The sequence below is a fragment of the Nicotiana attenuata genome, chromosome 8, assembly GCF_001879085.1.
Source record: "Nicotiana attenuata strain UT chromosome 8, NIATTr2, whole genome shotgun sequence".
In the NCBI taxonomy this organism is placed as follows: domain Eukaryota; kingdom Viridiplantae; phylum Streptophyta; class Magnoliopsida; order Solanales; family Solanaceae; genus Nicotiana; species Nicotiana attenuata.
Genome location: NC_031996.1, coordinates 28789311 through 28808760, shown reverse-complemented (window position 1 = coordinate 28808760; position 19450 = coordinate 28789311). Strand labels below are relative to the sequence as shown.

The 19450-nt window shown below is 45.4% G+C and overlaps 1 protein-coding gene and 1 pseudogene across 1 annotated transcript; both read left to right on the top strand.

The window, feature by feature from the left end:
* Window positions 3643-5598, top strand: LOC109231606 (probable beta-D-xylosidase 7). Its single transcript, XM_019397257.1, has 3 exons — window positions 3643-3652; window positions 4120-4884; window positions 4989-5598. Exons 1-3 carry the CDS (start codon window positions 3643-3645, stop codon window positions 5573-5575), a joined length of 1362 nt encoding a protein of 453 aa, XP_019252802.1. The 3' UTR covers window positions 5576-5598.
* Window positions 18698-19116, top strand: LOC109231829 (annotated as a pseudogene).

The following is a 19450-nucleotide window of genomic DNA, read 5'->3' as shown; positions in this document are numbered from 1 at the left end:
GTTGCATTCAGACAACATGGCACACAAGTCCTCCATGTCTTCAGCATTTTCAACCATGTTTGCTTGATTTTTCTTCTTCTTTTTCTTTGTACATCATTCTTTGGCGCACGACAATCCACCGCCTTATGCCCAGATTTTCCACAGTTGTGGCAATTACCCTTGAACTTCTTCTTACTTGGGTAATTCTTTGGTCCAGAAGCCTTCTTTATTCCGGAAAGCTTTTCGGGTTTTTCTGCTGGTGCCATAGCATGAGCAGGAGTTGAACGGCTTGACGAGGCAGCCACATTTTTAATAGTAGCACCCGTTCCCGCAACATTTCCATTAGTTTGGTTTTCATTCGTCATTTTTTCTGTAAAGTTGGAAACAAAACAGAACTTGGTTAAATCAGTGAAGTTTTGATATCTTCAAACTGAATACCAAACCAAACATACAACACGTAACAATGGTGAAGTTTTTATATACTTCAAACCCGTACGTTTATTATTCCGGTAAAGTTTTTATATACTTTAAACCGGACAGAACAATTATTGGAGTAGAAAGCACGAGGCTTTAGTCTCCAAAACACTATACAAAACATGAATAACAGTTTAATATATATTTCAACACAGAAACGTTAGTATTAAAATTCCTTAAGCTTGTGAGCAATACTATGTTAAAACACAAAATCAGAAAAAACTGTTAGAAAAAATAAAAGAAACTGGAAAAACAGAAGAGTTTAAGAAATATTCCGAGTCCACAATTTTCTTGTGTGTCCTTAAGGAATTTTAACCCCCTCACACGTTGCCAAGGTAATGGATTAAATCTTCCTAGGATAAAACGGAATAAACCTTCCTGCAACAGTGGCAATACAAACTGCAGGATACCAACGAACTTAAAGAACGGAGCAAAATCACACTTACGAATTTGAGAGAGAGAGACTGCGAATTAGAATGCAGTATATTCAGAAAGAAAGAAGTTCTGGAGTGTTTTTTGTGTGTAGAAAATGGTGCCTTGCCTCAGAATTTATAGGCAATTATCAGAAGAGGTGTCTGGAAAAGGTGACTTTTCAGAAGAATACGCTGCCTGCCGCGGTTCTACCGCGGTCGCGGCAGAACCGTGGTCAGAGAGGCTTTCTGAACCTGCCTGCCGCGGTCGCGGCAGAACCGCGGCCAGAGAGGCCCTCTGAACCTTCAGCAAGGTTCTGGCGTATTTTCAGCAGTGATTTGGCATTTAATTAATTATTAAATAATTAAATAAATTTTGTCCAAAAATAATCTTATCGATCGATCATTTGACAAATCCAAATCCAAATCCAAATCCAAAGCCAAAGCCAAAGCCGAGCCGAGCGAGCGACGACGACGGCGCGAGGGTTCATTCTCTTCAACTCCTTTTAAGAGCTTTAAGAAGTGATTCTATATATAAGCACACAAATGTGGTTGTCCCTCACCAATGAGGGACAAAGTGCAAGACAAAAGTTCACTTCTTCAAATTTTCAATTTTCCTCCATTTCCAATTCACACTTCTTCTACTTTAAAGCCCAATGGCTTAAAGTCTAACAAGGTTATCCGCTATGGGAGCTTGGAGGAGTAGTGGAGACGCGAGCACTATGTGGTCAACGACGGCGAGATACGTGAGGGAGGCGGCGAGAGAGGTGCTAGGGATATCGAAGGGTTTTTCTGGCAGGCACCAAGGCGACTGGTGGTGGAACGACGTAGTCCAGGGTAAAGTGAAGGCGAAGAAGGTTGCGTACGCGAAGTTGGTAGGGATCACAAGTGAGGAGGAGAGGAGAGCGAATAGAGAGAGGTATAAGGTGGCGAGGAAGGAGGCAAAGTTGGCGGTCACGGAGGCTAAGAATGCAGCGTTTGGTCGTCTATACGAGGAATTGGGGGAGAAAGGTGGGGAGAGGAATTTGTTTCGGCTGGCTAAAGCGCGGGAGAGGAAGGCTCGGGATCTGGACCAAGTAAGGTGCATCAAAGACGAGGATGGTAGAGTATTGATGGGAGAGTCCCAGATTAAGCACATATGTCAGACGTACTTCTATGGTCTTCTAAACGAGGAGGGGGACCGGGATATAGCGCTAGGGGAATTGGGGCATTCAGAGAGTCTCCGAGATTTTAGGTATTGTGCGCGCATTAAGGTGGAGGAGGTCGTGGGGCTTTGCGTAAGATGAGTAGGGGTAGAGCGACCGGGCCAGACGAAATTCCGGTTGAGTTTTGGAAGTGTATGGGTAGAGCAGGATTGGAGTGGCTGACTGGGTTGTTTAATGTAATTTTTAGGACGAAGAGGATGCCGGAGGAGTGGAGGTCAAGTACAGTGGTACCGTTGTACAAGAACAAAGGTGATATCCAGTGTTGTAACAATTATAGGGGTATCAAGTTACTTAGCCATACTATGAATGTCTAGGAGAGGGTGGTGGAGGTGAGGGTGAGGAATACGACGTCTATATCCGGCAATCAGTTTGGGTTCATGCCAGGTCGCTCCACTACAGAAGCTATCCACCTTATTAAGAGGTTGGTGGAACAGTACAGGGATAAGAAGAAGGATCTGCACATGGTGTTTATTGACTTGGAGAAAGCGTATGACAAGGTCCCTAGGGAGGTGCTCTGGAGATGTCTTGAGGCAAAGGGCGTGCCGATAGCCTACATAAGAGCGATCAGGGACATGTATGATGGAGCTAAGACTAAGGTTAGGACTGTGGGAGGCGACTCGGAGCATTTCCCGGTTGTTATGGGATTACACCAAGGCTCTGCGCTTAATCCGTTCTTATTTGCCTTGGTGATGGATGCACTGACACACCATATTCAAGAGGAAGTGCCATGGTGTATGTTATTTGGTGATGACATAGTTCTAATTGATGAGACGAGGGTCGGTGTTAACGAGAGGTTGGAGGTTTGGAGACAGACCCTCGAGTCTAAGGGTTTCAAATTGAGCAGGTCTAAGACAATGTACATGGAGTGAAAGTTTAGCGCTGAGTCGAGGGAAGTAGGCAGGGACGTGAGGCTTGGATCACAGGTCATCCCCAAGAGGGATAGATTCAAGTACCTTGGGTCGATGATTTAGGGGGAGGGAGAGATCGACGAGGACGTCACTCACCGTATAGAGGCGGGCTGGATGAAATGGAGGCTTGCATCTGGAGTCTTGTGTGACAAGAAAGTGCCACCGATACTCAAAGGTAAGTTTTATAGAGTTGTGGTTAGACCGGCCATGTTATATGGGGCAGAGTGTTGGCCAGTTAAGAACTCCCATATCTAGATGATGAAGTTAGCAGAGATGAGGATGCTGAGGTGGATGTGCGGGCACACTAGGATAGACAAGATTAGGAATGAAGATATTCGGAAGAAGGTGGGCGTGGCCCCTGTGGATGACAAAATGCGGGAAGCGAGGCTCGGATGGTTCGGGCACGTGCGGAGTAGAAGCCTTGATGCTCCGGTGAGGAGGTGTGAGTGTTTGGCCGTGGTGGGTACGAGAAGAGGTAGAGGGAGGCCTAAGAAGTACTGGGGAGAGGTGATCAGGCAGGACATGGTACGACTGCAGCTTTCCGAGGACATGACCCTTGATAGGAAGGTCTGGAGGTCAAACATTAGGGTTGTAGGTTAGGGGGTAGTAGAGCTTTCATTACTTCATACCCGGGGTAAGGCGGGGTTGGATTAGGGTTGATCTTAGATGGCTTGCAGTTTATGTTGAGTCCACACTATCCTTGCTGTTTATCTTAGCCCTGGGCCTTAGATACTGGTTACTGTTATTGCATGTCATTTATCTTTTGGTTGTTATGCTTCTGTTACTGTTACGGTTTCTACTGGAGTTACTAATGAATTGTCTTTTCTTGTTTTTTTTTTATTTCTATCTTTCTGAGCCGAGGGTCTATCGGAAACAACCTCTCCGTCCTATCGGGGTAGGGGTAGGTCTGTGTACACATTACCCTTCCCAGATCCCACTTTGTGGGATTTTACTGGGTAGTTGTTGTTGTTGTTGTTACTGGTGATAAAGCTTGTACTGATATATAAACAAGCAACAACTTGTATCAATTGACATATTTCTTCACAATATAAGAGAAGCGGTGTGATTTATAAATTCTCTCTATGCTAGGCCAACTTAATTCATCACAACTGTTTGATGTTTTCCTTGTCAACTGAAATTCAGGTATGGATGTAAACTGTGGTTCCTGCGTGAGAACCAATGCAAGATTAGCTTTGGAGAAGAAGAAATTACAAGAATCCGATATAGACAGAGCTCTTCGCAATATCTTCTCTATTAGAATGAGGTTAGGACTATTCAATGGTGACCCAAGAAAATTGGAATATGGAGACATTGCAACAACAGAGGTTTGTAGTAAAAAGCACCAGGATCTATCCCTTGAAGCAGCAAGAAATGGCATTGTCCTTTTGAAGAACTCTCCCAAACTCCTTCCACTTTCTAAGAATAAAACCACATCACTTGCTGTAATAGGTCCAAAAGCAAATGATGCTGAATTACTTTTAGGTAATTATGCGGGCATTCCATGCAACAATGTTTCATTACTCCAAGGATTTCAGCGCGTCGTGAAAAACATAGGCTACCATCCGGGCTGCAACTTTGTCAACTGTACTTCTGCTGCAACACATGAAGCAATTGACGTTGCTAAAAAGGCACAGTATGTTGTTTTAATAATGGGATTAGACCAGCGTATGGAGAGGGAGAGCTGGGATCGCACTGAACTCGGGCTGCCAGGCCAGCAAGAGACTCTTATTAAAGCAGTAGCCAAGGCTGCTGCTGAACCTGTTATACTTGTGTTGGTAGGTGGAGGTCCTATTGATATTTCTTTTGCCAAGAACAACCCGAAAGTCGGAGGCATCTTGTGGATTGGTTATCCTGGAGAGGCTGGAGCAGCTGCACTAACACGGATCATTTTTGGAGAACATAATCCAGGTCAACTTGAGCATCAACAATCTTAGTACTTACTCTCTTTACTACTATAAGTAATATTTTGTTGGAAAACTTGTTTAACATGCAAGATCACATATACTTTGCAGGGGGCAGGTTACCAGTGACTTGGTATCCCAAGGAATTCACAAAAGTACCAATGTCAGACATGAACATGAGGCCTAACTCAACGACTGGATATCCAGGGCGAACATACAGATTTTACAAAGGGCCAAAAGTTTATGAATTTGGATATGGCCTTAGTTACACAAGTTATTCATACAAGATTGACTCTGTCAATCATGACAAGCTCTACTTCGACAACCTAACGACAGACAAGGCAAGAAAACATGGTTCACTACTTAATGTAGCAGTTTCGGATATTGGATCAGAGGCTTGCAAAATGGCTAAGATTTCAGTCAAGGTTGTGGTGAAAAACAAGGGAAAGATAGCTGGTAAACACCCTGTATTGTTGTTTCTTAGGCATCCCAAGGTGAGAGATGAGGTTCCAATAAAGCAGTTGATTGGATTCAAGAGTGTACGTATAGATGCAGGGGAAACGACCAAAATCAAATTTGTGGTGAACCCTTGTGAACACTTCACTAGGGCTAATGAATATGGTATATCAGTAATTGATGAAGGGAAATATTATCTTGTTGTGGAAGATAAGAAATATCCCGTTATTGTATTCATATGACCCTTTAGATCACATATAGGAGTCCTAATAACTAGTTAATGTTGAATTGTAGTGTTCATCTCCTTTCTTAGTCCACTTTACCTACTTGTATTTTTATCTGGAAATTTTATCTTGTTGCTTCAGTTGATTTTAGTCTCTTAAGCAGAATAAATGTTAATTTCTTATTTTTTATTGTCTCTGATTAGCTGCTATTCCATCTTCCTAAAAGATTATTTGAGTAAGGTGGATAAAGATATAGTTGGCCTGAGTAAGACAGTTTCTATGTGACTTTTCATTTCATTTGTTTGGAGTCGGAGAAATCTTTGACTGAGTAAGCATCTTGGTAATGTTTTGATAATTTCATAATAGACTTTATAGAAGAAACACTAACGAGGGACAAGAGGAAAAAAGAAAAAGAAAAAAAAATGAGGTATGGTGATCTTGTCAACTTATCATTTAGATGATCACAATCCAATATTTTAGGTTAAACTATTCAATCTATTTACAAATCTTATAAGGAAATGGACCTCTTCAGAAGGGATAACGAGCTTTAACTAGGACGTGGGGTGGACACATTTACATATGTAGGATTTTCTTTAAATCATTTGATTTTGGAAATCCTCATTTATAGGGCTTGAACGCAGACATCTGGTTAAGAATGAATAGACACTAACCATCGTACCATATTAAACCTGTCAAACGGGCCATGTTGACCCGGTTCCGGACCGGACCGAACCGAACCAGTGGTAAAGGGGCTGGGCAGGGCTGGGTTTGGAGGTGAACCGGCCCGTGCCGGTGACGATTTGGATACCGATTAACCGGACCGGTCCAAACAAGTAATGTCTTATCAAGCTTGAACCGGTTAACCGGATCAGCCCGGACCGGCCCAAACCGGTTCAACGACTAGTTTTATTTTTTTTAATACATTTGACAGTTGGCAACTGTCAGCTCCCATTTTAACTGTCACGACCCGAATTTCCCCACCCTCGGGGTCGTGATGGCGCCTACTCGTAGAAGCTAGGCAAGCCACAATTCATAAACTCCTACCTATTTCATTTTAAATCCTTTTATCAATCATAACAACAAGCGTTAAATATTTAAATGACAGCGGAATATGAAATTAAGCGGAAGTCTTAAATAAAATATAAAACCAAATTATCCTGAAGACCAACACATGCCTCTAACCAGAACCTGGTGTCACAACATCCATGGACTGTCTAGGATTACTACAAATAAGTGTTTGAAAGAAAAGAACATAGTCTGTCTCGAGTACAAATGACAACAGAACATAAAACTGATAGAAGAGACGCCGGGGCTGCGAACGCCAGCAGGGCTACCTCGGAGTCTCGGACTAAAGGATAGCTCCCAATCTACTGCTGTTGACCAAATGTTACTCCGGGGCCTGGATCAGTGCAAAAGAGCACAGAGTGTAGTATCAGCACAACCGACCCCATGTGCTGGTAAGTGCCTAGCCTAACCTTGGCGAAGTAGTGACGAGGCTAGGACTAGACTACCAAATAAACCTGTACAGTTATATAATGTACAGCGGAAAGTAAAGCTGAAATAAACAAGTAAGGATGGGAGGGGGAAACATGTTGCGGGGAGATAACTGTTCCGAATAAAGCATCAAGTAAGGAAAGGAACAACATAACTACAATGTCAACAAGAAGCAGAAATCAAATAAGTGCATGGCATCATCCTTCGTGCTTTTTCTCTCGTCCTCACCAAGCAATAATATAATGAAAACATGCACGAAATCACCCTTCGTGCTTTTACTCTCTTTCCTCACCAAAGCAATTAGAATAATAAAATGTGCACGGCATCACCCTTCGTGCTTTTACTCTCTTTCCTCACATATAATCAATAGAATTGGCACGGAATGGTACATCGTACGGCACGACATCACCCTTCGTGCTTTACACTCTTTCCTCACAATAGCAAACAATGCACGGCATCGCCCTTCGTGCTTTAACACTCTTCCTCACCCAAACAACAATCACAAACGAGGACAAGGGAAATAAACAAGAACATATAGGAATCCCGACAAGGGAACAACAATTTAACAATTAAATCCCGACAAGGGAACAACAATTAAATAATTAAACCCCGGCAAGGGAACATTTCAATAACTCTTTCTCTATCTTTTACTTGTATTTCATAACTCACTTTACCACTTGAGCCAATGCTCCAAAGGGTTGAATCATCTCATATACTTTCACAATTCATAATATAACTCGAGCCAATGCTCCAAGATGTTCAAAGGTCTCAATTTCTTCCACAAACTTTTTACAACAACTAGAAATCATCACCAAAGCATGAAGGATACAATGAAATCAAATATTCACGATGTAAAGACTCACGGTCATGATAGACACCAATGTATAGATACTCGTCACCATACCTATACGTCGTACACGACTAATACCACATAGCAAATAAGACTCAACTCCTAATACCTCAAGCAAAGGTTAGACCAAACACTTACCTCGATGCCTTGAACACAAATCAAGTCTCAATTATAGCTTTACCCCTTGATTCCACCGCCAATTCGCTCGTATCTAATCATAAATTACTTAATTACATCAATAAACACTAAATGAATCAACCCCAATGCATGAAAATGAGTTTTCCAAAGTTTTACCCAAAAAGTCAAAAATCGCCCCCGGGCCCACGTGGTCAAAACCCGAGGTTCGAACCAAAACCCGATTACCCATTCCCCCACGAACTCAAATATATAATTTTTTTTGAAATCGGACCTCAAATCGAGGTCCAAATCCCCAATTTTTGAAAAACCTAGGTTCTACCCAAAACACCCAATTTCCCCCACGAAAATCTTTGATTTTAGGTTGAAATCATGTTAAAAGATGTTAATGATTGAAAGAAATGAGTAAAAACTAACTTACAATTGATTTGGAAGAAGACTTGTTCTTGGAAAATCGCCCAAGTGTGTTTGGGTTTGAGAAAATATGATAAATGGGGTTCAAAATCGTTTAAGTGCAAATTTGCAGGTCTCTGATATGGGAAATGCGAACAAGGGTTCGCAATTGCGAACCCCGACCTCTGCAGATCTGAGAATTGCAAAACAGGGTTCGCATTTGCGAACCCTTCAGAAATCCCAAACTTTCACATTTGCGAAACAGTAGTCGCATTTGCGACATCGCATTTGCGACATCGTATTTGCGAAGAAGAGATCGCATTTGCGATCGTAGAGGATTTAGGCGGGCATCGCATTTGTGATGAATGGCTCGCATTTGCGAGCTCGCATTTGCGAGACAGGCTTCGCAAATGCGAAGCCTGCAGATCAGAACACACCAGCTATTTTTCAAAGTCCAAAAATGCACCCGTGGCCTATCCAAAACTCACCCGAGCCCTCGGGGCTCCAAACCAAATATACCCACAACCTCAAGAATATCGTACGGACTTATTCGTGCGATCAAATCGCCAAAATAACATCATAAACATCAAATTAAACCTCAAAATCCCTGAATTCTTTCAAACTTCATAAAATATCAAATTTTCCAATTTAGGTCCGAATCACGTCAAACGACTTCCGTTTTTCACCAAATTTCACAAGAATGACTTAAACCATATATAAGACCTGTACCAGGTGCCGGAACCAAAATACGGGCCCGATACCAATACGTTCTAATCAATTTTCATTACAAATTTCCTTAAACAATTTCAGAAAACAATTTACAAAAACATTCATTTCTCGGGCTTGGGACCTCGGAATTCGATTCCGGGCATACGCCCAAGTCCCATATTTTCCTACGGACCACCCGGGACCGTCAAATCACGAGTCCGGGTCCGTTTACCCAAAACATTGACCAAGGTCAAATTTATTCATTTTAACATCAAAACTTAGCATTTTTCACAGAATTTCATATTTAAGCTTTCCGGCTACGCGCCCGGACTGCGCACGCAAATCGAGGCGACTCTAAATGAGGGTTTTCAAGGCCTCGAAGTCATAAAATTCAATTAAAAATAGGTGATGACCCTTTGGGCCGTCACATTCTCCACCTCTAAAACAACCGTTCGTCCTCGAACGGACAGAAGAAGGAAGTACCTGAGTCGGGGAAAAGATGAGGATAACGGCTTCGCATATCGGACTCGGACTCCCAGGTCGATGCCTCGGGAGGCCGACCTCTCCACTGGACACGAACAGAAGGGAAACTCTTCGACCTCAACTGACGAATCTGCCGGTCTAGAATAGCTACCGGCTCCTCCTCATAAGACAAGTCCTCGTCCAACTGGACAGTGCTGAAATCTAACACGTGGGCTGGATCGTCGTGGTACCTCCGAAGCATGGACACATGAAACACTGGATGCACGGCTGATAAGCTCGGCGGCAAGGCAAGTCTATAAGCCACCTCTCCCACTCAATCAAGAATCTCAAACGGACCAATGAACCTAGGGCTAAGCTTGCCCTTCTTCCCAAATCTCATCACGCCCTTCATAGGCGACACTCGGAGCAATACCCGCTCACCAACCATAAAAGCCACATCTCGAACCTTGCGGTCTGCATAGCTTTTTTGCCTGGACTGAGCTGAACGAAGCCTATCCTGAATGATCCTGACCTTGCCTCCTGAACCAGATCCGTACCCAACAACCGAGCCTCTCCCGGCTCAAACCATCCAATCGGAGACCGACACCGCCTACCATATAAAGCCTCATAAGGAGCCATCTAGATGCTCGACTGGTAGCTGTTGTTGTAGGCAAACTCTGCTAAAGGCAAAAACTGATCCCACGAGCCTCCAAAGTCAATAACACAAGCTCGGAGCATATCCTCCAAAATCTGAATAGTCCGCTCCGACTGACCGTCCGTCTGGGGATGAAATGTTGTGCTCAACTCAACTCGTGTGCCCAACTCTCGCTGAACTGCTCTCCAGAAACGCGAGGTAAACTACGTACCCCGATCCGAAATGATAGATACAGGCACACCATGAAGGCGAACAATCTCCCGAATGTAGATCTCGGCTAACCTCTTAGAAGAATAGGAGACTGCCACAGGAATGAAATGCGCTGACTTGGTCAGCCTATCAACAATGACCCATACTACGTCGAACTTCTTCCGAGTCAGCGGAAGTCCAGTAACAAAATCCATAGTGATCCACTCCCACTTCCACTCGGGAAGCTCAATCCTCTGAAATAAACCACCAGGCCTCTTATGCTCGTACTTAACCTGCTGACAACTCAAACAACGAGCCACATATGCTACGATATCCTTTTCATTCTACGCCACCCATAATGCTGCCGCAAATCCTGATACATCTTCGCGGCGCCCGGATGAATAGAGTACCGGGAGCTATGGGCCTCCTCCAAAATCAACTCTCGGAGCCCATCCACATTAGGCACACATACTCGGCCCTGTAATCTCAAAACTCCATCATCATCTAAGGTAACCTGCCTGGCACTTCCGCGCTGCACCGTGTCTCTAAGGACACACAAATGGGGATCATCATACTGCCGATCACGGATACGCTCCAGTAATGAAGAACGAGCGACCGTGCAAGCTAACACACGACTGGGCTCAGAAACATCCAGTCTCATGAACTGATTGGCCAAAGCTGCAAGCGGCCTCTCACCTACCGGAATATAAGCAAGACTACCCATACTGGCTGACTTCCTACTCAAAGCATCGGCCACCACATTGGCCTTTCCCGGATGATATAAAATGGTGATATCATAATCCTTCAACAACTCCAACCACCTCCTCTGCCTCAAATTCAACTCCTTTTGCTTGAACAAGTACTGAAGACTCTTGTGATCCGTGAACACCTCACATGCCACGCCATACAGGTAATGCCTCCAAATCTTCAATGCGTGAACTATGGCTGCCAACTCCAAATCATGAACCGGATAGTTCTTCTTATGAATCTTCAACTGCCTCGAAGCATAGGCAATGACTTTGCCATCCTGCATCAACACTGCCCCAAGCCCAACACGGGAAGCATCACAATAAACTGTATAAGGCCCTAAAACTGTGGGCAAAACCAACACCGGTGCCGTAGTTAGAGCTGTCTTGAGCTTCTGAAAGCTCACCTCACACTCATCCGACCATCTGAACTGGGCACCCTTCTGGGTCAATCTGGTCATCGGGGCTGCAATAGATGAAAACCCCTCCACGAACCGACGATAGTAGCCTGCCAATCCCAAGAAACTCCGAATCTCTGTAGCTGATGCTGGTCTAGGCCAGTTCTTGACTGCCTCAATCTTCTTTGGGTCCACCTGAATACCATCTGCTGATACGACATGACCCAGAAATGCAACTGAACTCAACCAAAATTCACACTTCGAGAACTTAGCATATAACCGACTATCCCTCAGAGTCTGAAGAACCACTCTAAGGTGCTGCTCGTGCTCCTCCTGGCTGCAGGAATATATCAATATATCATCAATGAAGACTATCACAAACGAGTCCAAATAAGGCCTAAACACTTGGTTCATCAAATCCATGAAAGCAGCTGGGGTATTTGTCAACCCGAATGACATAACCAAGAACTCATAATGCCCGTACCGAGTGCGGAAAGCTGTCTTAGGGACATCGGATGCCCTAATCCTCAACTGATGGTAGCCAGATCGTAAGTCAATCTTGGAAAATACCTTGGCACCCTGAAGCTGGTCAAACAAATCGTCAAACCTAGGCAGCGGATACTTATTCTTGACTGTAACCTTGTTCAATTGCCAGTAATCAATACACATTCTCATTGACCCATCCTTCTTTTTAACAAACAACACCGGCGCACCCCAAGGCGAGACACTGGGCCTAATGAAGCCCTTCTCAAGCAAATCTTGCAACTGTTCCTTTAACTCTTTCAACTCAGGCGGGGCCATACGATACGGCGGAATAGAAATGGACTGAGTGCCCGGAGCCAAATCAATGCAGAAATCAATATCCCTGTCGGGTGGCATACCCGGCAGGTCTGAAGGGAAAACATCAGGAAACTCACGAACAACGGGCACAGAATCAATAGAAGGGACCTCAGCACTAGAATCACGAACATATGCCAAATAGGCCAAACATCCCTTCTCGACCATACGCCGAGCCTTCACATACGATATAACACTACGGGTAGAATGACTAGGAGTCCCTCTCCACTCTAAACGAGACATACCCGGTAAAGCTAAGGTCACAGTCTTGGCATGACAGTCCAAGATAGCATGGTAAGGTGATAACCAGTCCATCCCCAATATATTATCGAAGTCAACCATGTCTAAGAGCAACAAATCTACACGAGTCTCAAGATCCCCAATCACCACAATACAAGAACGGTGGACTCGATCGACCATAATAGAATCATCCACAGGTGTAGACACATAAATAGGAATACTCAATGAATCACTAGGCATGACCAGGTACGGGGCAAAATAAGATGATACATACAAATACGTAGACCCCGAATCAAATAACACTGAAGCATCTCTATCACAAACCAAAATCGTACCTATAATAACTGTATCTGAAGCCTCAGCCTCGGGCCTTGCCTGAAGAGCATAACATCGGGGCTGGGCCCCACCGCTCTGGTCTACCTCTTTGGGATGGCCTGCTGCTGGCTGGCCTCCACCTCTAGCGGCCTGAGCTCCACCTCTAGTACCTGTACCTCCATCTCCACCTCTAGCACCTCTACCCCCACCTCTAGCTGGCTGGGCGGGCTGTGGAACATCTGGTGCCTGTACCATGGCACGAGAACCCTGATGCTGAGAGCTGCTCGGTGCTCGAGGGCAAAACCTGGCAATGTGGCCCGTCTCACCACAAGTGTAACAAGCCATCGGCTGCTGAGACTGCTAGCCCTGGCGACCTGAATGACCAACCCGAAAACTCTAAAGCAGCGGCGCACTAATAGGAGCAAGTGGTGCACTGTAGGACTGCTGATCAAAATTGTGACGACCCAAAGGGTCATCACTTGTTTTTTTACTCACCCTATACTTATGAGGCCCTGGAAACCTCATTTGGGGTTGCCTCGATTTGTGTGCGCAGTCCGGGCGCTTAGCCGGAAAGTTTAAATATGGAATTTGTGAGAAAAAAATGTTAAATCTTGGTATTTAATTGATTAAGTTTGACTTCGGTCAACGTTTTGGGCAAACGGACCCGGACCCGTGATTTGACGGTCCCGGAGGGTTCGTAGGAAAATATGGGACTTGGGTGTATGCCCAGAATCAATTCCGAGGTCCCAAGTCCGAGAAATGAATTTCTATGTGAAATTGTTTTCTGAAAATAATTAAGGAATTGGAAAGTGAAATTTGATCAAAAGACTTTCTATACAGATTGGTTGAATTTGGACGTCGTTTGACGTGTTTTGGACTAAAAACTCTAAACTTGATGTTTTATGAAAAATTGAAAGGAAATCAGGGGTCTTGAGGCCTAATTTGATGTTTATGATGTTGTTTGGGCGATTTGATCGCACGGATGAGTCCGTAGGATGATTTTGAGTTTATATGTATGTTCGGTTTGGAGCCCCGAGGGCTCAGGTGAGTTTTGAGTAGGTCTCGGGAGGTCTTAGGCTAGAAATATCAGATGGTTGCAGGTTCAGGGAGTTGCAGGCCCCTAGCGCGCTCGCGGTCGATTCCGCGCGGCCGCGGTGCATTCTTGCGCGGTCCGCGTGGCTAGGTTTAGAGGGCCAGTGGTTCAAGTCGACCAGCGCGGCCGCGTTCCAAATCAGTACGGTCCGCGCTGGGTAGGTTCAGAGAGTGTGAAATTCTAGCTCCTCAACGCGGCCGCGGTGCACTTTTGCGCGGTCCGCGCTGAGTCTTCAGAAGGGTATATAAGGTCGGGATTTTCAGTTATTTTTCACTTTTTCAAAACCCAAAACACAAGAGGCGATTTTCCAAACGATTCTTCTTCTCCAAAACGATTGGTGAGTGATTTCTAACTCATTTTCTTTACTCCTTAACATCTTTAAACATAATTTCAAACTTCAAAACAAAGATTTTAATGGGGAAATTGGGAATTTAGGGTAGAACCTAGATTTTCTAAAATTGGGGGTTTTGGACCTCAATTCGAGGTCCGATTCCAAAATAACTTACATATTTGAGTTCATGGGGGAATGGGTAATCGGGTTTTGGTTCGAACCTCGGGTTTTGACCATGTGGGCCAGGGGTCATTTTTGACCTTTTGGGGTAAATTGATGAAAAAGCTATAATTAGTCATTGGGTTTGATTTGTTTAGCACATATTGATAACATGAAGTCCTTATTGCATAGATTTGGTTGATTTGGAGCCGAATTCGAGAGGGAAAGCGATTGTGGAGGAATTGTATTGGCCGTGGAAGTTGAGGTAAGTGTTTGGTTTAACCCTAGCTTGAGGGAATAGGAGTAGAGTCTTATTTGCTAATTGCTATTTGTCGAGTACGGTGTATAGGCATGGTGACGAGTATCTATACACTAGTGTCGAGCATGACCGTGAGTCCTAATTTGCGAAATTATCGAATTTGTAATTGATATTTATGAGGAATTGGTTGGAAATCCTTAACACTGAGCCAGTAATTGTTGAGACTAAGTGTGGATTTAATTGTGTTAAGTAGAAATTGAATGAGTTTGGTTATAGCTGGATCTCCCTTTGCCGGGATAGTTTATTATATTACATTGCTCCCTTGCCAGGACAGTTATTATAACATCTTTCTCCCTTGCCGGGATTATGTTGTGTATTGTCTTGAAAGAAATGGGATCGTGTGGCACGCCGACCACGAGTTATTATGAAATGGGAACGTGTGGCACGCCGACCACGAGTTATTATGAAATGGGAACGTGTGGCACGCCGACCACATGATATTATGAAATGGGATCGTGTGGCACGCCGACCATGAGTTATTATGAAATGGGAACGTGTGGCATGCCGACCACGTGATATTATTGTAATGGGAACGTGTGGTACGCCTACCACGTGATGTAAGAAAATGGGATCGTGTTGCACGCCTGCAACGGGAGGGAAATTGAAACAAGTGAAAGTGATTTGTTCTCCCTTATTCTGTGTTAGAAGAAATCAGATGTAGCTTCTTTTGTAATTCCTGATATTCTGTTTTATCTGCTACCCCATAAGCATGTTTCCCCCTCCCAGTTTTAATTGTTTATTTTTCGCTATTATTTTGTTGTACTTGTATATATATATCTGCACAAGTTTATCTTGTAGTCTGGTCTAGCCTCGTCACTACTTCACCGGGGTTAGGCTAGGCACTTACCAGCACATGGGGTCGGTTGTGCTGATGCTACACTCTGTGCATCTTTTTGCACAAATCACAGTACCAGAGCAGCAGCTTTTGGACAGCAGTAGGAGCATTTGGGAGCTAACCTTAGTCCAGAGATCCCGAGTTGGCCTTGCTGACGTCCGCATGGCCTGGAGTCTCTTCTATCTTTATTTCGTTTGTTGTCCTAGTACCGGAACAAACAGTATAGTATTTTATTCAGACTTTTTTTAGTATTCTATAGACGTTCGTGAGTTAGTGACTCTAGTCTTGGGTAGAGGTTGTAATGGAATTTCCGCACTTGTTTTCAGTTCATTTATGTTTAAGACTTTCGCTTTTTTATTAATTGCCTCGTTGTCTTTATATTGTTGATGTTTGCCTAAGAATGCATATAGTTAATTGGCTTGCCTAGCTCCTATTAGTAGGCGTCATCACGACTTTTGAGGGTGGGAAATCCGGGTCGTGACAAGTTGGTATCAGAGCTCTAGGTTACATATGTCTCACAACTCATGGACAAACTCGGTAGAGTCTGAGGGATCGGTACGGAGACGTCTGTATTTATCCCCAGAGGCTAAAGAGTTAGGAAAACTTCACTTTTTTTCTTTCTTGTCATGCGATTCTGTTTCTCAAATACTGATTGTCCTTTCTACTCTGTTCTTTCGCAGATGGCGAGAACACGTGCTTCCTCTTCTACCACGCAGCAGCCCGAGCCCCTAGCAGTAGCTCCTACGAGGGGCAGAGGGCGAGGCCGAGGCCGTGCCAGAGGCCGAGGCAGGGGCAGAGCTCAGCCCGGAGCAGCAGTCCCAAAGGTGGAGCCTCATGTTGATTATGATAAGGAGGTTCCAGCCCCAGCAGCTCCGGTGGGCCCAGCTCAGGTCCCAGAGGGGTTTATAGCCACCCCAGTTCTTCAGGACGCTTTGGTCAGGTTGGTAGCCTTTATGGAGAGCGTCTCTCGAGCAGGTTTGCTTCCAGTAGCACCAGCCACTTCTCAGGCTGGAGAAGGAGTTCAGACTCCTGCTACACATACTCCGGAGCAGGTAGCTCCCCAGCCTCAGGTTCCAGCGGCTCAGCCAGCTGTGGCAGTTCAACCGGGTATTGTGACTCAGACTGGCGATGGAGCGGCTATGTCCGTAGATGCTTTGTGGAGACTGGATAGGTTCACCAAGCTCTTCACCACCACATTCAGCGGTGCTTCTTCAGAGGACCCCCAGGATTTCTTATATAGCTGCCATGAGGTTCTTCGGACTATGGGTATTTTGGAGACCAATGGGGTCGACTTCGCCACTTTTCGACTAGCAGGATCCGCCAAGACTTGGTGGAGAGACTATTGTTTATCCAGACCAGCAGGGTCGCCATCATTGACTTGGGACTAGTTTGCAGAGTTGTTTTTGGAGAAGTTTCTCCCAGTTACTCAGCGAGAGGCTCTTCACAGGCAGTTCGAGCGCCTCCAGTAGGGCTTGATGACAGTCACGCAATATGAGACCCGGTTCATTGATCTAGCTCGCCATGCTATTGTGATACTCCCCATCAAGAGAGAGAGGGTGCGGAGGTTTATTGATGGGTTGATCTAGCCGATCCGTCTCCAGATGGCTATGGGAGCCGGGAGTGAGATTTCGTTTCAGGAGGCGGCCAATGCGGCCCGTAGAGTTGAGATGGCTCTTGCACGGGGAGGTGGTCATGGGTCAGATAAGAGGCCCCGTCATGCAGGTAGATTCAGTGGTACCTCGTCTGGAGGTAGGGATTCTTATGGTAGAGGCCATCCTCCGAGGCCCTTTCAGTCAGCCCTACAGGTCTCACATGGTACTTCAGGTGGTCGTGGTTCTCAGCCGCATTATTCTGACCAGCAGCTCTTCAGTTCACCATCAGAACCTATCATCGCACCACCACTCCGTTATTCTCAGCAGCCGAGGGCTTGTTTCACGTGTGGCGACACGAGGCACATTGCCAGGTATTGCCCTCGAGCTTCTGACAGCTCTCAGCAGCAGGGTCCTCGTCCTATGATACAGGCATCAGGTGATCCACAGCCTGCCCAGCCAGCTAGAGGCGGGGGTAGAGGCCATAGAGGTGGAGGTAGAGATCATAGAGGTGGAGCTCGGACCGCTAGAGGTAGAGGCCAGCCAGCAGTCGATCGTCCCAGAGATATGATTCAGGGAGGTGGGGCCAGCCCCGGTAATGCTCTTCCAGCCAGGCCAGAGGCTGAGTCTTCAGATGCAGTTATTACAGGTACTATTCTGGTTTGTGATAGGGATGCTTCAGTGCTATTTGACCCTGGGTCTACGTATTCGTATGTGTCATTCTATTTTGCACCCTACCTGGCTATGCCTAGTGATGCTTTGGGTATTCCTGTTTATTTATCTACACCGGTGGGTGATTCTATGGTGGTCGACCGAGTTCATCGTTCCTGTGTGATAGTGTTTGAGGGTCTTGAGACCCGTGTCGATTTATTGCTCTTAGACATGGTGGATTTTGACGTTATATTAGGGATGGATTGGTTGTCCCCGTATCATGCTATCTTAGATTGTCACGCCAAGACCGTGACCTTGGCTTTGCCAGATTTGCCCCATTTGGAGTGGAGAGGGACCCCAGGGCATACCACCCGCTGTGTTATTTCATATGTGAAGGCTCGACACATGGTCGAGAAGAGGTGTTTAGCTTATATGGCGTATGTTCGCGATTCCAGCGCAGAGGTCCCTTCTATTGATTCTGTTCCTATTGTTCGGGAGTTCCCCGAGGTTTTCCCTTCAGACCTGCCGGGTATGCCGCCCGACAGGGATATCGATTTTTGTATTGATCTGGCTCCGGGCACGCAGCCCATTTCTATCCCGCCGTATCGCATGGCCCCGCTAGAGTTGAAAGAGTTAAAGGATCAGTTGCAGGATTTGCTAGAGAAGGGTTTCATTTGACCCAATGTTTCTCCTTGGGGTGCGCCGGTGTTATTTGTGAAGAAAAAGGATGGTTCGATGAGGATGTGCATTGATTACCGGCAATTGAACAAAGTGACGATTAAGACAAGTATCCACTGCCGAGGATTGACAATTTGTTCGACCAGCTTCAGGGTGCAAAGGTGTTTTCAAAGATAGACTTGAGATCTGGCTACCATCAGCTGAGGATTAGGGCGTCCGATGTCCCTAAGACAGCATTCCGCACTCGGTATGGGCATTATGAGTTCCTGGTCATGTCGTTTGGGTTGACCAATGCCCCAGCAGCATTCATGGAGTTGATGAACCGAGTGTTCAGGCCATATTTGGACATGTTCGTGATAGTCTTTATTGATGATATTTTGGTGTACTCCCGCAGCCAGGAGGAGCACGAGCAGTACCTCAGAGTGGTTCTTCAGACTCTGAGGGATAGTCAGTTATATGCCAAGTTCTCCAAGTGTGAGTTCTGGCTGAGTTCAGTAGCATTCCTGGGTCACGTTGTATCAGCAGAGGGTATTCAGGTGGACCCGATGAAGATAGAGGCAGTCAAGAATTGGCCTCGACCAGCATCAGCCACAGAGATTCGGAGTTTCTTGGGGTTAGCAGGCTACTGTCATTGGTTCGTGGAGGAGTTTTCATCTATCGCAACCCCGATGACCAGATTGACCCAGAAGGGTGCCCAGTTCAGATGGTCAGATGAGTGTGAGGCGAGCTTTCAAGAGCTCAAGTCAGCTCTGACTACAGCACCGTTATTGGTTTTGCCCACAGGTTCAGGGCCTTATACAGTCTATTGTGATGCTT

Excerpts from the sequence above, each read along its gene's own strand:
- LOC109231606 (XM_019397257.1), top strand. Across the intron at positions 4,885-4,988 it reads TTTTGGAGAACATAATCCAG|GGGGCAGGTTACCAGTGACT; the intron begins GTCAACTTGAGC and ends TATACTTTGCAG.